The sequence below is a fragment of the Varanus komodoensis genome, unplaced genomic scaffold (genome assembly GCF_004798865.1).
Source record: "Varanus komodoensis strain SLA01 unplaced genomic scaffold, ASM479886v1 scaffold48, whole genome shotgun sequence".
Taxonomy (NCBI): domain Eukaryota; kingdom Metazoa; phylum Chordata; class Lepidosauria; order Squamata; family Varanidae; genus Varanus; species Varanus komodoensis.
This window is the reverse complement of record NW_025336059.1, coordinates 2,677,209-2,699,359: the sequence shown is the minus strand read 5'-3', so window position 1 is coordinate 2,699,359 and position 22,151 is coordinate 2,677,209. Positions and strand designations below refer to the sequence as shown.

Here is a 22,151-nt window from a genome sequence, read left to right as displayed (position 1 = left end):
AGGCAGGCAGGCAGGAGGCGGGCGGGCGGCCACGCAGCCGGGCAGGCAGGGCTGAGAGCGAGCGGCCTCGCGTCCTCCCCTCCGCGCAGCCCGCCGCGCCCCCTCGCAGACCCGCCGCCGTCTCGCGCCTCCTCCCGGTGCGGCCGTCGCCCGGGCGGGGGGAGCCGCAGGGTGCCCGCGCCCCCGCCCCGGTTCGTGGGGGTGGGTCGGGGGGCGCCGGTGGGCGGCGGAGAAGCCGCCGCCGCCGCCCGGCTCCGCAGAGATGCCGCGCTCGCCGCTGGCCCCCGCCTGCCTCCTGGCCGCGCTGCTCTGCGCGGGGATCCGCGGCGCCCGAGGTGAGCCGGTCGCGGGCGCGGGGGCGGGGCGGGGGTCGTCGGCGGGGGGGCGGCCCCCTCCGGGGCAGGAGCGCCGCGGCGCTGCGGAGGCTCGTTTGTTTCCTTGACGCATCGGCGGCCTCAGGATCGGGGCAGTGCGTTGCGCCGCGGTTTAATTTCGCAGCCTTCGTGGGAATTTGCGCTATGGGCTGTTGCAGAAGAGCGGCTCCGTGGAATTTGCAGCGGGACGCTCTTTGCTTTGCATTTTGCAAGCGTCGTCAGAATTTGCGATGCAAGGATTTGCAAATTGACCATGGGTTAGAATTGCACTAGAGGTTTTGCTGTAGGGCGATGCATCACACCTCAGCGTTGTGTTCTTTAATAACGTGTATTTATTGCTGTTACGGTATGATGTCGTGGGTATGCGTTTACTCATAGGAATGTTTTAGGCTGCAGTCCTGTAACTCCCAGTCTGGGAGGAAGCCCAGCTGACCTTGGGGGACTGCTTTCCGAATTGATGTTTTGCAGGACTGCATTTTCATATATAGCCGGACTGCATTATTTCAAACATAATTATTTTGTGCCATCGTGTGCAATAGATCATGTATGTAGTACAGCGTGTGAACATACTGCTCTACTCTACATGCTATGTTGCGAGATATTACCGTGTGTAATTGCATTTTTATCAATATGATATCAGCGAATATGCATGCAATAAATACCACAGTGCCTCTTTAATATTGTGTCCATGTCATCACAAGGCTCTTGCGTTGCTTCTTAATGTAAGATAACCTCAGTATATTGCTGTCTGTCATATTCATATTATGGCATGTTAATACTGCAGTGTATTGTCTTGTTTTAGTAATTTTATAGAGCATAGCAGTAGTATTGGTGATTCATGTTTTACACCGCAATATTTTAGCCTTTTCAGGCTACATAATACATCATAGATGACTTGTTTATCTTAGGGTATTTCACAGTAAGGATATTGGACATAGTACATCGCTATTTAATCCTTTGCTGCTGCTTCTGATTATTATTATTCTGATGTTTCGGAGTAATGTTTTGTGCCACCTCTCCTGTTTACTGCTTCCCTTGTCTGAGGAAGGGGATTTAACCACAATCTTGCCCTCTTTTCTCTAACAGGACACTTTCTCTCTCTTTTTCCGAGGCTTGCATTTCTTCTCATTTTCTTACGAAACATGCCACAGATGCAGTTTCATATGCAGTAACTGTCTATGCCAGATGCAGGGTACCTTTTCCATTAATTGGCTCTGCCCCCCGCCCCCACAGATACTAGAAGGTCTACCTATCCACCCATCGGCATTTCTCCCCTTTATGCACAGCTCTGCATATATCTCGGCGAAGAGCCCTCCCCATGGGCCAGAGAAGCAGCTCCCAGAGCTTCTGTGCACCTCCTCCGGTGGGGTGTTTATTCTTTCTCCTCCAAGTTTGCCTCCAAATTAATGCCCCCGGTCAGCGTGGGCCTTTTCGGTTTGTGCTTAAAAGCTGTGCTGGGACCCAAAAGAACTGCAAAAGGTTCTCACGCCTCTACAAACTGGCTTTTTCTCTCTGGATATTTGCTGGGGGAAACCCCTCCCAGAGCAGCTAGCCCTTTCTCTCCTTTTCCCTTGTCATCCACTTGCCCTCCGCCCACAGGCTTACAAAACTGTTGCCCTGCCCCACTGTCTGTAAGGGGTCGACACCGCCCTTTTCTCTTTCCCCCTATTCCACCCTGCTCTCAGGGGACACTGCCCCCTTAGACAATAAAACATCCCTGAACCTTTCATCACTTTGGCTCCCCCCCCACCCCCAGCGTCCTGTCAAGGGGCTTGTTATTCCAAATATATCTGGCTCCAGAGCCGTTGAAGCCCTTCAAGCAAGGACACCCCTTTTCCCTAAAAGATGGGGTGCCTCAGAACATCCCTCCCTCCATTGCCCTTCTCTTAAGGGAATAAATATCCATACATAAATGGAATAAATAAACGTGGCCCTTCCCTCTTTTCCCCCTCTGGAAGGCTTCCTCATGCTGCAGGATTTTGAATTACAGCATGGGTACCCCATTGAATCCTGGCACAGCGATTCTTTCTCATGTCCCCCTCGCCTTGCATTTAATGTGCAGCTATCTGTGAAGTCCCTTTCCCTATAGAGGAATTTAATGTGCCGTAACCTCTTTGCCTCCCCCCACTTCCCGCATTTAGGCGCCTTCAGGTTTCTGGAGCAGGGTGAAAATGGTCCCTGGGGATGGGGATATTTCCCCTTCAGGTGTATGCAGGTGTTTCTGTGTCAAGCAGATGGACAGAGCATGTGTATCCTTTCTGGAAGGTGACCCTTCCTACGATGGCGGGGCGAGGTTTTCCGATGGAGCTGCTGTCCCCGAGCAGGTGATGCTGTGGAGAATGGAAGCCGATGTTTGCATGGTATTTGCATTGAACTCTGCCCCCCCCTTCTCTGACTGTGTGTTTTGCTCTGGCGCGGCCCCCCCCCCCCGCCCCGTTCTGCTCCGCCTCTTTTCCTCTGGCAAGGAGAAAATTCCCCTGCATTGCCTGCTGGTGTTATTGGACATGGAAACCTGTTTGGCTGCTAAGAGGCTTCACGCACTTCTAGCAAAAGCTTTAAGCTCTCCTTGGCCAGGCTGAGCTGATTCGTGTGTGTGTGTGTGTGTGTGTGTGTGTGTGTGTGTGTGTTTCCCTCTGTGGGAGTGGAAGGCTGGCCCGGCCCTATCCTCTGCTGCCCACTTTGGCTGGTAATCTGGGTTAGCTGGGAGAAATGGAATGTATGGGATCTAAGGGGGTGTTTTTTCATGTGCGTCTGGGCCGTACATAGTGGCTCAACACACTTTCTCTTCTGCTTCGTTTCTGTTATGTAAATCGTTCCTCATCTCCCCCTCACCCTCTCCCCAGCCTGCAATTATTCCTCGCTCGAACCAGGCTCCTGGTTCTGTTGCCACTCCTTGGATGAGGGAAAGGTTAGCCATGTAATGAGGATAATGGTCCAGCTTCTCTGGCAGGGTCGAAAAGGCTGCCTGTCTTCCGTCCTTCAGGTGCCGTGAGCCGTTTTTGTGCGCATGCAATGTTGAGAGTGTGGTTCTTTCCCTCCCATCAGGGAAAGCTTTTAATCTGGTGGAATTGTGTTCTGATTGTCAGCTGTGAATGGGAAGGAGGAAATCAGACACTTCGCCGAAACTCCAGCCCTGACAATTCCACCGAGAATGCTTTGTGGTGGGCTTTAAAACAAATCCAGTCCTTTCCCCTGCCTTTTCAGCCATTTCACCTTTTGCATCTCTGAACCCTTTAGATACTGCTCACCCTTGAGATGGGAAGGGTACGCACTGCAGATGGCATCAAGGGGTCCAAATATGTCTTTCCCCAAATGTGGAGCTTGGGTTCCAAAAACAAGAGCATTGTCGAATAGCTCATTTGTTTCAGCAGTGTGCCTTGTGAAAGAGATTTATTAACTTCAAACCAACTGATTTTCAAGGTGGTACAAATGACATTAAGATAGTCATGCTGCGATATATCTTTACTCTGGCTTAATGTTTAATTTTTTCCCTAATGGACTCACAAGCAAATGGGGCTTGAACTTCCTAAATTCATGCCAATTCTCAAAAAAACAATACCTCATCTTGTGGCACCTTCAAGGCTGCAAAATTTACCCTGGCATAAGCTTTCCATGTGACTGGTGTTTTCCAATTGCGTTGGACTATAGCACCCACCATCCCCAGCCAGCATGTCTGCTGGTCAGGCATGCTGTGAGTTGTAGTCCAGAAACATTTGGAAGGGGCTAGGTTGAAGAAGTCTGGTATGCATGGGAGTTCGTGACAGTTTTCTGCCGTAATAGTTATTTTTTGAGATGATAAGGCTGTTCCCTATTGTAAATTTAATGCTCTCCATAACTGAGCGGAGCTAGCTCCCCACTGTGCCCTCTCTGTATTTCCCCAACCAAAACTTATTTCAAGGGTAGCACATCATCCCATGACACTGTCATACATGTTTAATGGCCATCCTGCTTCTCTTGCACAAAAGCTTCTTCATTAAAGCTTATGCAAGTAATCAAAATGAAGACAGATTCTGGAAATGCCGCTCCTTTGGTACATGACAGTTGGAAGATAGAAAGCATTGGAGCGATTTAAGAAGGATCCTCACACTCTTGCACTGGAGAAACACTCTGATGCCGTGTGCGTAGGATCGCTCACAGTCTGTTAAGGCTAGTAAATACCTCCTGGGGACTAGCGGCAGTTCCGTGCTAGGGACCAAGTACGGAAGTTTTTGCTTGCTGATTGCCAGCATCATAGCTCTCAACACATTTGTGTTATAAATATTTGCCGAAAGCTAAGAATCTCTTGTGGACTACTAACCTTTGCAGACTAATTTGTAAGACTGGAATATCAGCTGCTCCCTTGACCTATACTTATGCTAATGCAGTGACTAAGAATCTTTGGACATATGTGCGCCTTTAAAAATAGAAACCTCTATCCTTTTCATGTTACTTTAAGGATAGATTGTGAAAACCAAAGGCTGTTGAGGGAAAAACCAATGTTAGATTGCAGGGGGCTAGATGAGGAAACTTTTAATCTTAGCTTTAACCCTCCTATGCAGGCACTTTCTATGGAGCAATATCTGAAGGGCTGGTTTGAGGTTCTTTTAGGATGCAGATCCAGGTTTAGACAGAAACAAATCCTATGACTCTCCGCTTGGCTGGCTGGGAAATGCTAAGAGAGGTAGGGCTTTTTCTGCCTAAACGAGCATAGGATTGTGTCCTTAGTTTACATCAGCCGTAGGAAATATATATGACAAATTTTCAGAATGCAGTGTCCCTGTTTCTAAGGAGGGCTCTGTCCAGTTGGTAACCCGGAAGTGCTGAAACAGCGCTATTTCAACAAAGCAGTGTGGATTTTCTATTTCGACCACTTCCGATGTACAATTATTTCCGATTAACGCTGTCTCTGCATAAGTTCACTTGTCCCATGATTTGCTAGATTGGCGTCTGAAACAACCCTTAGAATAAGACGTCGGAGTTGGGATTTTACTCTTTCAAATCAGAAAGGCTCCTTCACATTCCTGCAGATCTTCTACTCAGCTCTTCCTCTCTTTAGTATATCTGTCACTAAGTTCAAGAACGCTGCGGAGAATTAAAACTGGAAGCTTGGAGAGACGTTATGTGTTGACAATGATGTGTTGAAATCCTAGGAGTGAGTTTGACAAAACAAATAGTTGACGGCTTCCAGTGCTACAGGGTAATGTTTTTTTATGTTTGTTTTCTGCTACACACTACACCTTCTCAAGACCTTCCATCTTGGGATTCACTAACACTCTCAGTGTGATGCAATCCTGGAAGGTGGAAGCTTTGGCCACTGGATCCGAATCATGGGCAAGACTTGTACACTTTTAAATGGACAGCCCTTCTCAGTGTTAGTTGCTTTGCAGAGATAAAAGCTGCTCTACTCAGGTTCACTTCCTTTGTTTCTGCTCCTTTAGTTCTCAGTTTTTAGCACAGTGGGAACACTGTAGGGGAATGCTTTTGTTTTGGCCTGGGAAACTTTCTGTAAATGCAGTTTAAAGAGAAAAACTTGAGTATTTTTAAAAAATGCGTACAGCGCAGACGTAATTTATTGGAAAGCTGTTGTATAATTCTGCCCTCATGAGGTTTGCAATAAAACCGAGACAACTTTTTTAGGCTTGTGCAAATGAAAATATCACTTAAATATAATTATGCTCGTCTCTTGTGACATAAGCAGAGAATGAAATGAGCATTGGTAAAGCATCTGCAGCTGGTTATCTGGAGGGGATTTTACTTACTACAGGTAACTAGGTGAATAATTTTGGACAAGTTCCATGTCTTTGGGATTATCTTAATTTAGTTTAAGTGTTCAGGTTGTTGAAACATTCTCCCTTTGAAAAGGCAGTGAGGTATGCCACTTGAAGTGCATGACTGGAGATCTGTTCAGATGCACCAAGAAGCAGAAATGGGTTTTCATCGGCTTGCATAAGCTTTAAAAAAGAGAGGTTGGTGAGAGGTTATGAGTGATAATTGATAGATCAATTTTTAAGTTGCTTAGCAGTGACTTACAAATCAGGGAGGGTGTTTGAGTCATTGGCAGTTCAATACAGAGTGTCTGTTTCTACATTCTAAGTGTAGGCTATAAAAGTTCAGGGTCATAAAACCAGTCAAGTAGCAATACCCAGGAAGTTGTGGTAGACTTTCAGCAGTTTATGAGGTTTCCGGTGTTTGTCTCTATCTTAAATGAAACTGGAAACAACTTTCTTATCACGACTGCCCTGCATATCTGAGCATTTAGTTTCTTCGACAGGCTTTCTTATTCGCGCAGAGATGTAACTAACTGGTCTGCTTTCATTGACTACAAAAATGTGGATGCCCCTTGAAGCTGGCAGAAGATGGAGTTTGAGAAAGTTGGTCCACGTGAAGATCAGAAAGGGCATGGGTGCACATTGGAAATCACAGCATAAGGCAGGGCTCCAGCCTGTGTGGTGGAACTGGATGAAGAGGCTTAGAAAAGTATCACTGCAAGAGAAGGTTGTGCTGGATATATTTGCGGCTGTGTGTGTACTTAAAGAGCTTGAAGGTCATCTTTCAGGGGCCATTCCTAGATGCCCTCTCCATATGATGTAAGAGGGCCTTTTCAGTGGTGGCTCCTATGGTATAATATCTCTTGCCCAGAACAACGCACCACATGCATCTGCCACAGTCTTTTCAGCCCCAGACGAATATTTTCCTGTGCTTTTGACTCCTGGTTTACAAATCACATTCATGCCTTTTTAGTTCTTTGCACTGCTGTTGGCTTTTATTTTGGTTTTAGCTATTTAAAACAAGGCTTTCAAAATCACAGTTTGCCATGTTCCTGGCACATTTTAGGCACTTCTCGGAGAAATTTAGCATGTCTGAAATAGACATATGGATATCTTCCCTGTTTGCCACGTGAGCATAGCTACTTGTGCTCTTACGCTTTGACTCGAGTGTTACAGAAAGAGTAGCAGCAGTTCAACTGACTCAGGGAGCGGCTTGCCAATTACCTGAATTTGATTCCTGTAGCATAAAGTTGGGTCCACCTTGTTTGGGCAAATAGCAGCTTGAAGATGGCTTGGAGCTGTTTTAAGTGGGCAAGTCAAGATCTGTTCGCCGCGCATGTATTTGGTGCTGCTGCTGAAGTTGCATCTAAAAGACAGAGTGAATTGTAAGTGAAGGGAACGGACAAGATTGGAGGTCAAGGTGTGCACGAGGCCTTTCGGTGCCTAATTGACTGAGGCTTCTCCTTCCAGAGCCTTTGCAGGCTGAAACTCAACTCACTTGCACAGTGGCGCATCCTGCCGTGGTAAAACGGCAGCCACAAAGAGCCATGCAGAGACTGGGGGATGCCCTCAAGGAGGGTGACGGCATGTGACGCTTGTGCGCAGGGTCCTGGCTGCTGTGGAGAGGTGTGTGAGGATGCTGTGTGCGCGTGCACCTCCCCTTTCCCCCAGAGCAGCTTCCACAGAACCTTCCCAAGAGTGTGATGATGGTAGTGCTCCATGGGTGGGCAGGTGCAGCAGCCTCTTCTGGGAGCTGGTGGTCCATTTTTGGGCAGCAGCCCAAGGACGAGTGCTTCGTTTCACATCCCCCGTAGCTCAAAAGCTCGCTGCCTCCACCTCAGACGCCTGGCTGGGCGATTGTGAAGGCAAATTGAGAGTGTGAAGAACCACCACCCATGCCTTGCTGAGCTCCTTGTGGGTGAGGAGGTGCAGCCCAGGTCCTGCCGTCCAGCGGGGGGCGGGGACCAAGGGAGCTGCGGAAGCCGGGGAGGCAGGTGACTCTCGGGTCAATGGGGATCCTCTTCCTTGGCAGCTTTTCTTTTGATCTTTACAGGAGCTCTCCAAGGCGCTGGACCCCCTTCCCCTAGGTTCAGCACCATGGATAGCTTCCCGGGCACACGGAGTAGAAGCTGAGATGGAGGAGGAGCCCCCCTGATGTGGAGTCACCCGCTGCGGCCATTCAGGGGTGTTTGGGGAGCAGGGAGGCTGGCTCAGCGCCCAGCAGCTGCCCTTTCTTCAGTCTGCATAGCAAGGAACTGGCTGGGAGTGAGGGGACCCAGGAGTGTGTGACCCTCAGAGGGCCGCCTTGCTGGGCGATGACGGCCTTGGGGCTATCATTTGACAGAGCGGGACCCCGCTTTTGGATGGCCTCTTTGGAGGCACGGGGTTCATGAACAACCAGCCTCCCGACGGCCTGAGAAGGGCTTCTTCCCCCGTGGGCTTGCCTACGGATGCATCCGCCACCCAGGACTGAAATTCCACACCTCAGTTGCCAGCCAAAGGCAGAGCTCTGATCCGTATGACCCCAGAAAAGCACCGGTATTCAGCTTAATCAAAAAAGGTTTTGCCGCTCCAAAGGGACCACATTAAGCTTTTTTTGTATTTAAGAGAGTGCCGCATGCTCTCTCCAGCGTGCTGAGAATATTTTGGACAATTCCCTACCTGCACCTCCAAAGATGTCCTTAAATCTTAATTACAAAACCTATCTGCAGGGCTTGAGACTTTCCCCCCTCCTCCACCGTGGTTTTAATCTTCCATACCTATTTCAGTAAGAAAAACGGCAGTATTTCTGCTGACACATCATATTCAGACCTTATTTATTATCCTTTCTGTGAGGGACCTGGGCTGGCTATTGTAGCTGGTTGATCTAACCTGCTTTGCGTCTGAAGAGATTGCACTGGGAGAGGATGGCGGGTTTGGTGCCACACACAGTCCTTTGAAGTGACGAAGCTTGCGCACTGTATACTGCAGAAAAGCTTGACTCCAGATTGTGCGAGGGCCGGCAAAGATCCCTCCCTGCCACACATCAGAAAAGTATGTGTTGCGACTGACCTTTGGGAGCAGCTCTGCGGCAGCTGAACTCGCTGCCTTCGGATGTTTTCCAGAGTTTGAGCCGCTTCTGAAAACGTTCTCACAAAGCCGCCTGCGGTTAGTGTGGAACTCATGGGGTGGGACAGCCCTGGACAGCGTCTGTGCGTCCCAGCTTTGTGTTTGTGGGCGTTTGTGCATGTCTGTGTGGAACACGACTGCAAGCCCATGGCCTTCCAGAGATCGTTGAACTTCAGTTCCCATCAGCCCCAGAAAGCATGGCAGGCGATCAGGAACGCATTCCAAAGAGCATCTGGAATGCTTTGTGTGAAATCTTGGGTTTTGGCTAGGTTGCTTATTTCATTGTTATTTTTTTCTAGCGAGTTCACTGTTAAATATGCTTCTGTTTTTGTGCAGTATTTATAAACATTACTCAAAAGTTACTATCATGCTTCCCTGTAGATAGTGTCTTAACCAATTGAGGTGCAGTGCTAGTCAGAAGGGAAAAAACAACCAGGACACAAAGTCTGTCCTTCCTGATCCTTATTAATCCCAGGTGATCTTAAAGCCCCTCCGGGGTGCCTCTAAAGGAAAGCCGATAAACATTTAAAATAAAATATACCCTTACTAGTCTGAGCACCAGGACATTGTCTTGCCGTTCAAAAGTAGTTCCAAATATCCATGTATTTGTATATATATATTTCCCCTCTAAATACTTGTTTAAGAAGATCCAAGCCAGGCTTTTCATTAATCAAGTTTTGAGAGTGCTTTCAATGCTGTAGGCTCCAAATGGAAGTCACTTTTAGTCTGCAGATTGTGTGTCAAGGAATGTTCGCTACTTTGGTTGGATTAAATCTACGCTATAATGTGATGCTGTCACATCTTATCATGGGATTTGCAGCTGATTCCAGCAGTGACTCTGGAAGGTAGTGCAGAATATTATATTTCAGGAAAACCAGCAGAACTTATCCTTGCTTATGTGATAGAAGATTAGTGGTGACTAAGGGTGGATGCTTAGGCGTGCTTAGGCAGAAAAGGGTCCTGCAGCTTCCAGAACTTTCATCCCTTGTCTTGCCACACCTAGGATCATGCCCTGAGAGGCCTGCCTATTCTTGAAGACAGCATTGGTCTGTCTGCTCCTTCCTTCTGTCCTTCCTTCCCCTCCCTCCCTTACCCAAAAACCTTTTTCATCCATGGTACAAGAACTTGAAATTAACTTGAACTTGGTTCTTCCAAGTTCTTTCTTGGTTCTTTCTGAAAGGCTGGCTTGGGACTCCTCAGACAGCATCTCTGTCTCCTCAGCATTGGCAGTGGGAGTTGTAGACCAAAACATCTGAAAGGTCACCCCTATCCTGGTGTACCCATGTATACGGCTGGGGTCAGCAGAGGAGGGAAAGAACTCAGTTGGGCAATTCCTACCCTAAATCTTCCTAGAAGTGTCCCTCAAAATCGAATTTCAAACCTAAACTTGAAAATGGTTGAAATCGAAACAAGTGATCAATTTCGCAGAATGTTATAATGGCTTTGCTACAGCTTAGCTTTGGATTAGAATCTGTTTTAAAGGACTTTACCCACCTAGAAATAAATGTTCTTACACTGCACAATGATTACTTTGCTCCCCGAGCTATTCTTCATAATTCTGACCTCCAGAAGTGAAACTTTCCCTTGATAATTCCATACCTAAGAAGCTACATTTGGTTAAAGTCCAAAATTGTTCATACTGATTCTTTAAGCACTGGAATGTTATAATTAACCTGCACTGTATTAATATCCAGATTGCATTTTAACAGGCTTTCTGTGAAAACATCAAAAGCTTAAAAATATTAATCCAATTTCAATAACAAAAAACCTAGTTCTTTTACATTCATTATCTGTCCTGAAAAGCGCTTAATCGTATTAACCTTCCTGAATGATGACTTATTAATCAAATCGTAGGGCTAGATAAGAAATGCTGCATAACAGAAAATTGTTGTACTGTTCTTCTTTAGGTAGCATCAGCTTGATCATTTGTTATCTGGGGGAACCCCCTTGTCAGCAGCACATGTGGGCATCAGTGACATAAAGTATTTAATTATCTTGTACATGAAAGATTTTTATCCTCTTGAGTGTTCAAGTCCCATTGTGGGTGGAAGGGGAAACAGCATGTTCCTCAAGGGATGCACTTTCTTATGACTAATTTTGTCCGTATCAAACCATGGTTTACAAAGCTTGGCGTTTAGAACCCCAACTGTGGTTGGAGCTTCCACGTGTGGAACATGGTTCGACACATCTGGACATACAGAGTTGGACAAGGCTGGTTTGGAGCAGCCGGTGCAGCTGTGTTTGTCCTCTTTCAGCCCCGTGAGTTCATTTCCAGCTCCACAATGCAGCAGCTGGTTGACTGGGAACCACTGGAGTTTGGAGGACTAATATCTTTCTAAACTTGCATTCCTTATGCCTGTGTCACTTTCAGTGGCTAGATTCAGCCAACATGATAAGCCCAGGTTCAAGCTTTAATTTTGGCTGGTTCCTGAAGCATGGGTTGTTGCTGAAAAGTGGGTTATTGTGTTGTGTAGACCCAGATACCCTTAACAAGCCATGAACAACCTATGAAACCGATAAACGATCCATGAAGAAAAAATATTGGGTTCATTCAACACAATAAATCATAGTGGCTTTTAGGCTTAGCCAGGTATGTGAAACCAGCCACATGGTTTCTTAACAGCTCTGGCTGGGCTCGTACAACATGACAAGCCACCCCCACGTTGTGTGTTCACACAACTTGACAAGCCACAGTACGGGTTGATTATGGGTTTATAGATTTCTTTACATTTATGTGTCACTCCGTATTTGTGAAAAATTGGCAGTGGTGAACAGTAAAAAGGTAAAAAAGAATAAAACACTATGTTAAAGCAAAAGAAAAGCAGCCACTGCTCAGTCAAGGAAGGCTTCTTGGAATAAAGGTGTTTTCTGGGAGGCCTGAAAAAGAGAAGCATTGATGCCTGTTTGAAGGGGTTGATTAGTGCATCACATTGAATCAGCCATGCTAACGAATGATGGCTTATTAACCACAAACAAACCACTCAAAGGATCCATGGTTTGTTGTTTGATTGTGAAATACAAGTTGTTTACATGGTTTGTTAGTGCAGCTGGGTTCACACAGCAGAACTACTCAAGATTCAGCCACATCCCACGGTACAGCAGCAGCCCAGTCAGTCCATGCTCAGACCATACTCTGATTTTCGAGTTGTGTGAACCAGGCTGGTAGAGCATAGTGGATTAAAAAATAGTGTGTTTTAAAAAAATTAGACTGATTTTATGTTTTAAAACTAAAAATACTAATTTCTCCAGAACAGTGTCTCAGGTTCATTGGGCCTGGATGTGGACATATTACCTCTACAATTATTTTTTAAACTTGATCATTGTTTCTACTAGATGAAATAAAAAGTCTTTTTATGGAAATGAGCAACAGATCTGATAATTTCTCACATGCACGTATTTACTCTCTCCATTCTAAGCTTAGCCTTTTCATTTTCACCTGCTTTCTGTCCAGTAACCATCAAAGACTTTGAGCAGATCATTATGGGCTTTTGATCGCTCTTTACTACTAGTTTTTATGAGGGGGAGGCTGAGATGGAAGAGAGCAGAAAGCAGCAACTCTGAATAGACAAAGTTGTCCGGTATGGTACTCCTAAAGCCACTTATCTGGGAATAAGCCTCATTGCGCTCCAGGCATGCTGGGGGTCTTGTAGGAGCTTTTTCCATGTAAACATGTATAGGATTATGCCCTAAATGGTTAGATGTGCACCATTGTTTGGGAAATATGTGTGAAAGCTTGAATGGAAAAACAGATTTTTCGTGCTGATACAAGTCCACCCACCCCCTAGCCAACTTTGTGACTGCTTGTGTACGGGCATGACTCAGGTTCACACATCCACCCCTTTTAAGCCTACCATCTTTTGCATACCTGCGGAAGAGAACATCTCAGGAGCGCCTCTTGGACCGTGTGTCCTCGTGCAACTGTATAGATTGGACTGCAAGTTGACATCAGAAGATGAAGGCCTTCTGAAAGCGGTGCAAATGTTTCCTTCATTTTGAGCTTGCATCTGCTTGCAAGTTGAAGAGAGAAACCATTCCTTGTCAGTTGTTGGAAGCATGGAGAAAATAAGTCCTCCAGTTAGGGCTTTTGAATCTTGCAGCTTGCCCTCTGGCTCCACTCCTTCCCTTAACCACAAATCATGCCACAGTTCCCAGCTTTGTGCAGCTTTTCTATATTCTGAAAGGCCGAAATCCTAAGGCTTAGGTATTGATAGCAAGAGCTTTCCGCTAAGGCGTGGCCATGTGGGTTTGCTTGCTCCTGTCCCTCTTCCCCCACCTGCCACTGCCATGCAGCCCCTGAGAATGTCTCCAAAATGCGGTTTGGCCCTCAGTCTGAAATGGTTATGCCCCACTGCTCTAGGGTGAGAGATACCCTCAGCCTGTGGGAACGGTCAGCCTCCCACAGAGCTTGGACCAATACATCAAGTTCTTTTTTGTATGCTGGGGAAAAGACACTGCAGCCAAAACCAGATTTACTTGTTTCGAAGTAGTTTATGGAGTATAAATTCCTCTGAATGGAGAGCTGGGTCTTCTCAAGCCAAGAACTGATATCCTAAATATTATTCTTTTATAGAAATGCATATTGAGAAAAAGAATGGAGCATGTGGTCCTTCATCTTCTCCCTTCCTCCCTTTCTTTTACAGTTAACAAGCACAAACCATGGATCGAAACGACCTACCATGGCATAGTAACAGAAAACGACAACACAGTTCTGTTGGACCCCCCCTTAATAGCGATGGATAAAGATGCACCTCTCCGTTTTGCAGGTATGGGCATTTCTTTGGCGGTGCTGGTGCTGGTCCTGTCTTGGACAACCCAGATAGACCTTCTGTAAGATGGCTCTATGCACCTTATTGTCTGAGTGTTTTAAGGGGGTATTGTTATGCCAACTGTATATTATCAGTAGCTTTACACCCATTAGGAAAAACATACATGGGGATTCCAAAGGGGGCAAGTCCTTCTCTGGATCCAGCAGTGCAACTTCACACCTGCTTCTCTGGAAGGAGTGAAGAAAGCGGCATATTATTTAGCATCACACTGGTATGTGTTCCAGATGTTTTAGGCAGGAGTATATGGGTTCGCAAGACCACAAGCCAAATGCAGCCCACGTGGGGCGTTCACACACCATCCTAGAGGGTCATCCTCATTCCCATGGTCACTGGTTAATGGTTTTCTAGCTTCTGTGGATTCTTCCCACTGCATTCCCACCAAAAAGTTGAAATGCCTCTTTGAAGTCAGAGGAAGAGCTTTCCACCGGTAAGAGCTTAAAGCTGCTGATACTTCTTGCAGGACTGGCCCCTTTTGCCCTCGGATCCAGATGCTGGAGAACGTGGCCCTCTAGTGTGTGGGTCCTCAAGCTAAGGCCTGGGAGCCGGAGCCGGCCCGCCGCGCCCATGCGTGTGCCCACCTCGCCCCGCGCGCAGGGAGGCCACGGTTTGCTCGCTCGGAGAAAACAATCTCCAGGCGAGCAAGCCGCTGCCTCGTGCGCCTGCCTCCCCTCCCCTCCCCTCGCCATGTGCCCCGCACACACCACCCCCTCCCCGGTCCGCATGCACTGCCAGCACCACATTTCCAGCCGGCAGCTAGCACCGGCACCTTTCAGCTGGCCCCCTGCTGAAAAAGTTTGAGGACCTCTGCTCTAGTGTGTCTCCATAACGGAATTAGGCCCTTGGTCTGAAAGTTTTGGCACCCCTGCTTTGGGAGAAGCCAAACATCCCCGGCCGTGAGGTGGCTGGGCCAGCGTTCGACTTGATTCTGACACTTGCCCGGTGGGAAGCCCCCGTGCACAGGCTGGGAGGGAGGCACTTTGAACCCTGCCTAGCCCCACCTTTGCTATCTTTTCGGTGCTGGGTTAAGCCAGCCTAGGGACGCGTCAACGCTCTGCGGGATTTTGGTGAGCATTCTTAGCTCATCTAGGCTGTCTTGAAATCACTTTAGTGGCTGGATTGTTTTTAAATCCTGCATATTAAAACAGAATGAGATATTTTTTGGTCCTTGTGGTCTGAGCTTTTTTCTGTTGCTGTGACACTCCCAGAGAGCTTTGGCTATTGGGCAGTATAGAAATGAAATGAATAGAAGCGTTATTATGGCATGTGATGGCGTGAGCTGGAGTCAACCTGGCAAAAAGTGTAAGGACCAGTTTGCACATAACGCAAACCGTTTGGCTGTTTAAACCATGGATTGTTTGCTGCAAGCAAGAGAAGCATTGCTTCAGCCCCCATGGACTCACAGCTTCCATTTTGAATCCTCTTTTGTCAACAACCCAGGAAGGTCAAAACCTAGCAGTCTGGGTTGCTTATGGTTTAATGCTCCAGAGGTTAGCCCCCCGATTACCCATGGCTTCTTGGTGGGTTAAATTCTAGGTGGGTTAACCTTCCCGCAACCCAGAGTCCTGGGTTCAAATGTCACATCAAAAATCAAAGCAATCCAGAAAAGAGTGGTTGATGAAAGCTGATTGAAAAGGATGACCATGCAGGATCTTACTATGTTTTGGGAGATCTCCAATAAAAATTGGCAGCTTATGTTAAAGTTGCGTTGTATAAGGGGTTATAAAAGACCCCACAGGTTGTATCTTGGTCTGATATAAGGAGATGACATGCAGAAGAGTCGCTTTATTGTTGTTAAAGTCAGCTTTAGCTAGAAATGTGTTGGCATCACCCTATTTGCTTAATAAAATCTCTCCCGTAGCCAAGTTCCTCTTTGGGAAAGCAAATTCGTTCATACTCACGGCAAGCTGAAACGTTGGAGGACAGGTTCCCTGCACTGCTCAGTCTGCCTTCCGTGAACCAGCCACAGCTACCACAAAAGCGGTAGCCCAGTTAGCTCACGCTCGTTTATCATGGGCTGACCCACTCATGGGCAGCTACGGTGTGTGCAGCCACCATTTGGAGCCCATAACCGCTGATGGGGGCACCCACCCTTAAATCAGCGGGACTGTGAGCTCCTTTCGGTTCTGGTGCGCAAAACGAACGGCCAGGCTTAGAATTCTTTAATTCTCCGTGCGTATCTCTTGCATTGAAGTCCAGATGGTGGATCCAAGGGTTCTATTAAGAGCAGCAAACTAGATCCTATAAGCCAGAGTCTGCCCTCCCCCACTCCTTTTCGGTAAGGATTGGTGGTCTTTGTATAAGGAAGCGTCATGTCTGTTTAATTCTCAGGAAACGGCTGCTATTTTCCCTCACCACGTTATGGCTATTGGTAGCACTAAAAAAGGAAAAGGGTTGCAAGTGAACACTCGGTCGCCCTGTTTTTGGCAGCGTGAGGTTTCTCCTAGCTTTGTAGATATTGTTGCTGAAGGAATCGCAGCCTTATCTGTACAATTGTTTTTGGAATTTTAATGTAAAACTCCAGTGTTCAGAAATCCTTTTACCTGCTTTATTTAAAAATAGCTCATTTGGTGCCGTGTTTCAAGATGAAAATACGAAACACCCCTCCACACACACACACACACACACACACCCTCTGGGGTTAAACTGCACCCCAGGAGTTTTTCTTCGGTTACAGCAAGATTTAGGCACATCTTGCCAGGGCAATGCTTCCCTTTGTCTTACCTTGCTCACCGTGCGTGGAAGCCAACCAAATTTGGGCGTTGTGCTCGCTTTCCAGTCTCCATTTTAAGAAGAGTGCCTGCAGGCAGGATATGAAAATCCCTCTGGCAGCATCTCCAGCCCTCGTGGTTTATCCCTTTAAACGCAGCCCTTCTGCCAACCTCCCTCTCCCCAGCCTGAGCACGAGTGCAGGTCGTGTTCTGGAGAGGGACTGCTGATGCCTGCGTCTCCTCACCGCCGGCCCCGCTTTGTTCGGAGCAGGGAATGGCCCCGCTCATCACGCGGGGCGAGGTGAAGGGGTAGGCAACGGGGAGCGAAATGGATCCTGCTCGAGCCCATGATCAGAGATGGACGCTGGCCCTGTCAGATCCAATTAACAGAGCGAGAGCACTGGACACATTCCTGTAAGTAGCTTGCTGGCTAATTTCTAAATTGGTATAAATGTTGGCCTTGCTTTGGGAGAGGGAACATTTGGAGTGGCTCAGGCAAGAGCCCTGCGTATAAATTGACAGGTCTGTCACTTCCCATTGGGTTTTCTTTGTCTGTGTCTGTATACAGATGGGGCTGGGAATGCAGCAGGAGCTTCCAGGGGCCAACATTTCTCTTCTGGAGACTAGGCAGCATTTTCTGTCCACCTCAGAGCCATGCTTGGGACAGGTGGCGCAACCGCTTGTGGGACTCATGCCCTTCTACCTCTAAACCCCTAAATATAGTGTGAGGCAAGCACTGTGCTCAGGGCCCAAACCTTCAAGCATTCTATTCAGGGTTCCTCACTGAGAAGATAAATAGCAGCCAGCAAACCTGTCTTGAAGCCCAGGTAGCAAAGTTCAAGCTCACAGGGGAAGGTAGCTTTGCTTCCAGGTCCACCTGCATTAAAAGGATCAGGTGGTGGGGCAGGAAAAGGCTGGAGACCAGGAGAGGCCTTGGATAATAGGGCTGGATGGTCTGGTGGCCTGTCCTGGCAAAAGGCATCTTCCTGAGGCTGGAAGGACACTGGAGAGGTCCAGAACTGAAGCATAGATTGAATGGGATACGTTTTGGGCACACTGCTTGTGGTCTCATTCCTTGTCGCGAGGAATTAATTCATCTGCGAGGAATTATTTATTTTCCTCATTCATTCATTCATTTCATTTCTGTAGCACCCCGTAGCCAAATCTCTCTGGGCAGCTTGCAACAAGGGGAGGCGCTTGTTTTGTCAAAAAGCACATCTATTTTCATCAGCGGGCATCTTTTGAGACCTGGAGACATGCTACAGCCTTGAGCCAGCCTTTTCTGGATTGTATGTCGAAAGCAATGCTTAATTGCTGTATAATTATTTTTTTGTTGGCGTTAAAAAAGAAAGAAAGATGTTTTGACTGTGTGGCTCCAGCGGAAGCATTCTGCAGCCATTAGCCGGGCCTGGAAATAAGGAGCGCATCTTAAACTGTGACCACTGCATTCAATTAGAATAAGCAGAGTGGCAACAAAGCTCTCCTTTCTGTGAATTAAGGAAGAGAATGAAACGCATTTCGTTTTCATGGCACTCAGAAATGTTTGCTTGGGTGAAATTCCTGCCCTTTCTGTAGAACATTGAGTGGCCGAGTGAGTGCCACACAGACTTCAAAGAATGTGACATGCTTGGAATTTGTGCGGCTTAATGCTCCCCCCCCCCCAACCCACCCACCCACCGCTGCCGCCGCTCCCATCACTGCGGAAGGGGGCTGGCACGGGATGGCTGATGAGAGCAGCTCAGCAAAGCCTTTCCGCTTCACGTCTGTGCAAGCGTTTTTTCCGTCCGGGGGTGGATTTCACATCGGGGTGCCAGATCAGCTGTTGGGAAGCAGAGTCTGGCAGTGCATTTGGGCAGCGTGGCCTCTGCTTCAGGCTTTGGGTTCCTCAGACCTGTTGCGCTGGGGCAGGACGTCAGCCAGGTTTGCTTGCCATTGTAGAGGACCGGGCAAGTCACCGGCCAGAATCCGCTCACAATCCACTCGTGTCCAGGTGAAAGTCCCAGTATCCCAGGGTGTGACCGTAAGGCGCAGGATGTAGCATCCCTGGCAGGTAAGCCTAGAAACAGATGAGGGGTCCATCTAGTCCAGCATTTTGTTCACACAGTCTGGTCCCCGGCCCTGACTTGGCCGCTGGGCAGCCCACAGAGAGTGTATTGTCGTCATAAGACTTGCAGGTTAGCAGGGTGAAGCCAGCGGCCGAGCCAGTCTAGCACTCTGTTCCCAGCTTCCCAGAGGAAACCCACAAGCGGGAACGGAGTGCAAATGCACCCTCTCACCCATGTTCCCCAGGGACTGGGGTACATAGGTATACTGCCTGTGGTGCTGGAATTAGCACAGAACAACGAGGATACCAGTCCTCTCCTCGCATTGGTCCAATCTCCTCACTCTCCTTCAGGGAAGTAAATGGCATTGTGTATCTCCTTGCCAAGTCCAGTCCTTCCTTTGCTCTCTCCCAAATCTCCCCCCCCCCCCCAGTCAGCTTCACAGGTTAACACTGTAGGGGTTCCAGTGGGATGACAGAGGGAGGAAAAGGTCTCCCTCTCCACTCTGCACACGAGGTGCCTTTCCCCTCTATCATGTCTCCCCTTCCTCGTCTGTTTTCTGAGCAACACAATCCCTGCTGTTGTAAGCGTTCCTCATCTGGAAGGTGCTCTGTCATTGCCTGAATGGGAACCTCTGGAGAGCAAGGATGCTACTATGCCCAAACCTGTAAGCGCCCGAAAAGGCAGCAGCACCAACAGAAGGGAAATAGTCCCGGGTAGGTCTTTAGGACCATTTTAAAGCAACTGAAGAATTTTCTTGATAAGGAGGCACCTCACGAAACAAGTTGGGAACAACAGATTGGTGCAGGCTCCGGGGGAAATGATTTATGCATCACGATGAGCTTGCTGGAAGAAAGGGAGGGAAAAATATGGAATAAATAGAGTTCCTCGGTGATAGGAAGGCTGGAGTAGTGTCAGGATCCCGGAATCGCAATTTGAGAAGAGGAAACAAAACTCGAGTTCATGGGAAAGATCAAGCGTCCAGACCATCTTGGCTTTATTGTATTACCCAAGTTCCCCGCGGGTCTGTACTCACGATAATGCATTACCGGGCAGGCAGAGGTGATCTGCTGCAAAGCTGCAATACCATTACAGGGCGTGTGTACTCTCTTGGTCATGTACACAGGTGCAGGGCAATTGACGACAGAATGCAGCCATTACAGTAAGATTCTGAGATCATCACATACAGAACAGATCAAGGAATGTCAGTCAATCATACTGTGACAATGAGATTACAATATTTCTAATTACAGTGTATTGACACTTTAGTTGAGTAACTTGAACCCATCTCCAGGTCTGCTTAGACATGTAAATTCAAGCTGCTGAGGAAATCAGACCCTATCTAGTCTCTAGACATTCTGAATGACCAGGGCACATGGAGCCCTCTGGGCTAGGAAGATACTTCCTGGTAAACTGTGAATTCCAACAATGACTCTTTACAATGTATGTTTGGACTAAATGGCCTGTCTACTGTAGCTTACAGCTAAAGGTGAGAGAAAGGAGCGGGGAATGAATGCCATTTTAAACAGTGACAGCTTGGTTTGAAGAGTACAGGATTTGATCCCACAATGCAAAAGCACACAGAAGCCATGTTTTTCTGGCAGGATTTATCCAAATCTTCCCAACAGTAGCAGGCACACCTGCAAGGCTGACATCAGCAGAACGAAGGAATGGGTTCTTGACTGGTCGAAGGGCCGATGGGCCCAGTGGGGTTGGATGCTTTAAATGTGATTGGCAAGCCTGTGCATCTCATGGCTCAGCCGCTTTCGAGATCTCCAAGCTGTTTCCAGCGTTTGTCAGGCAGCGCTGGGGTGGGCGCTGCCGCTGCTTGGGAAGTGGTCCGATTTGCTTGGCACTAGTGTGTGGATTGGGGGAATGAATCCCAGCCTGCGCCTACTAGTGAGGAAAGGTTCTGGCGTACCAGGATGTACGCTTTATTATGCTTGCAGCCCATGTTGGAACAAAGGGGGGTGAAAGCTGTGCATCCCATCTGCTGAGGCTCAGAAAAAGCTGCTGCCGCAAAATGTAGAAGCTGAAGGTCACTGAATCCTGTCTCTGTTCGGAACAGGATAGCAGCCCCTGACAGATTAAAAGCACAATCCGGGCATGTTTAGACAGGAAAAGGCCTAGGCCTATCAGGGTGCTGGGAGTTTTAGGCCTCCCCCCTCCCAAACATGCCCTGAATTGGGTCCTGAGTGATGCAAAAGCTGACCAAAGCTTGCTTCTTATGGAGAAGAAAACAAGGAAGGCGCTTCATTTCAAGGTACCTGCAGAGCAGGTAGGCCTCTGGATAATTCAGCACAAGGACACACAAGCCCCGCCTTGTGTGGGCAGCAGTGACGGTGTCCTTGAGGTTGTTAGCCAGTCTGACCTTGTGCTGATGCCCCTCCTGCCTCCCACCCAGGATCCGAAAGGGAAGGAAAATCTGTCACCTGAAGATCTCTGCAGCAAGGGCCTGGCATGGCTTTCTGCCTGAGGGCCAGTATTCCTTCTGGAGGAATTCTTGAGGCTTTCGATCCTGAGATGGAGAGCCATGGGGTGGGGGGGTGCAGCATCTGAATACTAGCTAGTTCCAATCAATTATCTTGATGATGCAAACTGCAAATAAGCAAGCATTGCCTCGGGCTACAGACACCATCCTCATATAACCCGAAGAGAGAGCAAGTTTCAGGCAAGCTTGCATAAGCTTCGTTCATCTGCGCACGCTCCACCCAGAAAGGAGAGCTGCCATGCGGCTGATGCCATGGCCCTTTCCATGGGGTCGCTGCCCTGGCCGCAAGCCTCACATAACTGCACAGCCCCTTGCTTTTCGTCGGATGCCTGTCACTGAAGTCTCGTATTCCGACCCCATCTTCCTGCTGGCTGAGAGGCTGAGTGCCTTGCTGGTCTCACTGGTCTCCTGCTCCCACTGGTCTCCTGCTCCCACCCCCTGGATCTCAAGAGCGTCTTCCCCCTCCCTCTCCCCAACTGGGTCAGAATCAGTGCCCCTCTCTTCTTGGGGGGTGGGGGTGACTGCAGAGATGCCGCTTCCCTTCCCTTCATACTGCGAGCTGCCTTGGGGGAGGTGCTTCAACCTTTTGGAAGAGGGGAGATGTGTGAAAGCTGGGGGGCTGGCAGAGGGAAGGGGGAGTGGCTGGGGAAATAGGCCAACCCACATCTGCCCTACAGGTTAGATGGGGGAGGCTGCAGGTGGGACAGGAGGTGGATGAGCCCTGCCTGATCAGGCGTGGAGCCGTAGCCAGAATCCAGTTTAAGGGAAGCCCAAACACAGGTGTCACATCGACACACTTCTTTCCTCCCTTTCGTTCTCTCTCTCTCTCTCTCTCTCTCTCTCTCTCTCTCTCTC

The 22,151-nt window shown here is 48.2% G+C and overlaps 1 protein-coding gene across 3 annotated transcripts in view; it reads left to right on the top strand.

Moving 5' to 3' along the window:
- Positions 1–289: 289 nt before the first annotated feature.
- CLSTN1 (calsyntenin 1) overlaps positions 290–22,151 on the top strand; it is a 46,290-nt gene continuing 24,428 nt past the window's right edge. For all 3 annotated transcript variants that reach the window (XM_044445461.1, XM_044445462.1, XM_044445460.1), the window contains exons 1-2: positions 290–335; positions 13,870–13,992. In XM_044445461.1, the coding sequence (XP_044301396.1) occupies positions 13,962–13,992 (31 nt within the window). In that variant the 5' untranslated portion in view covers positions 290–335; positions 13,870–13,961. The remainder of the gene's footprint in view (positions 336–13,869; positions 13,993–22,151) is intronic.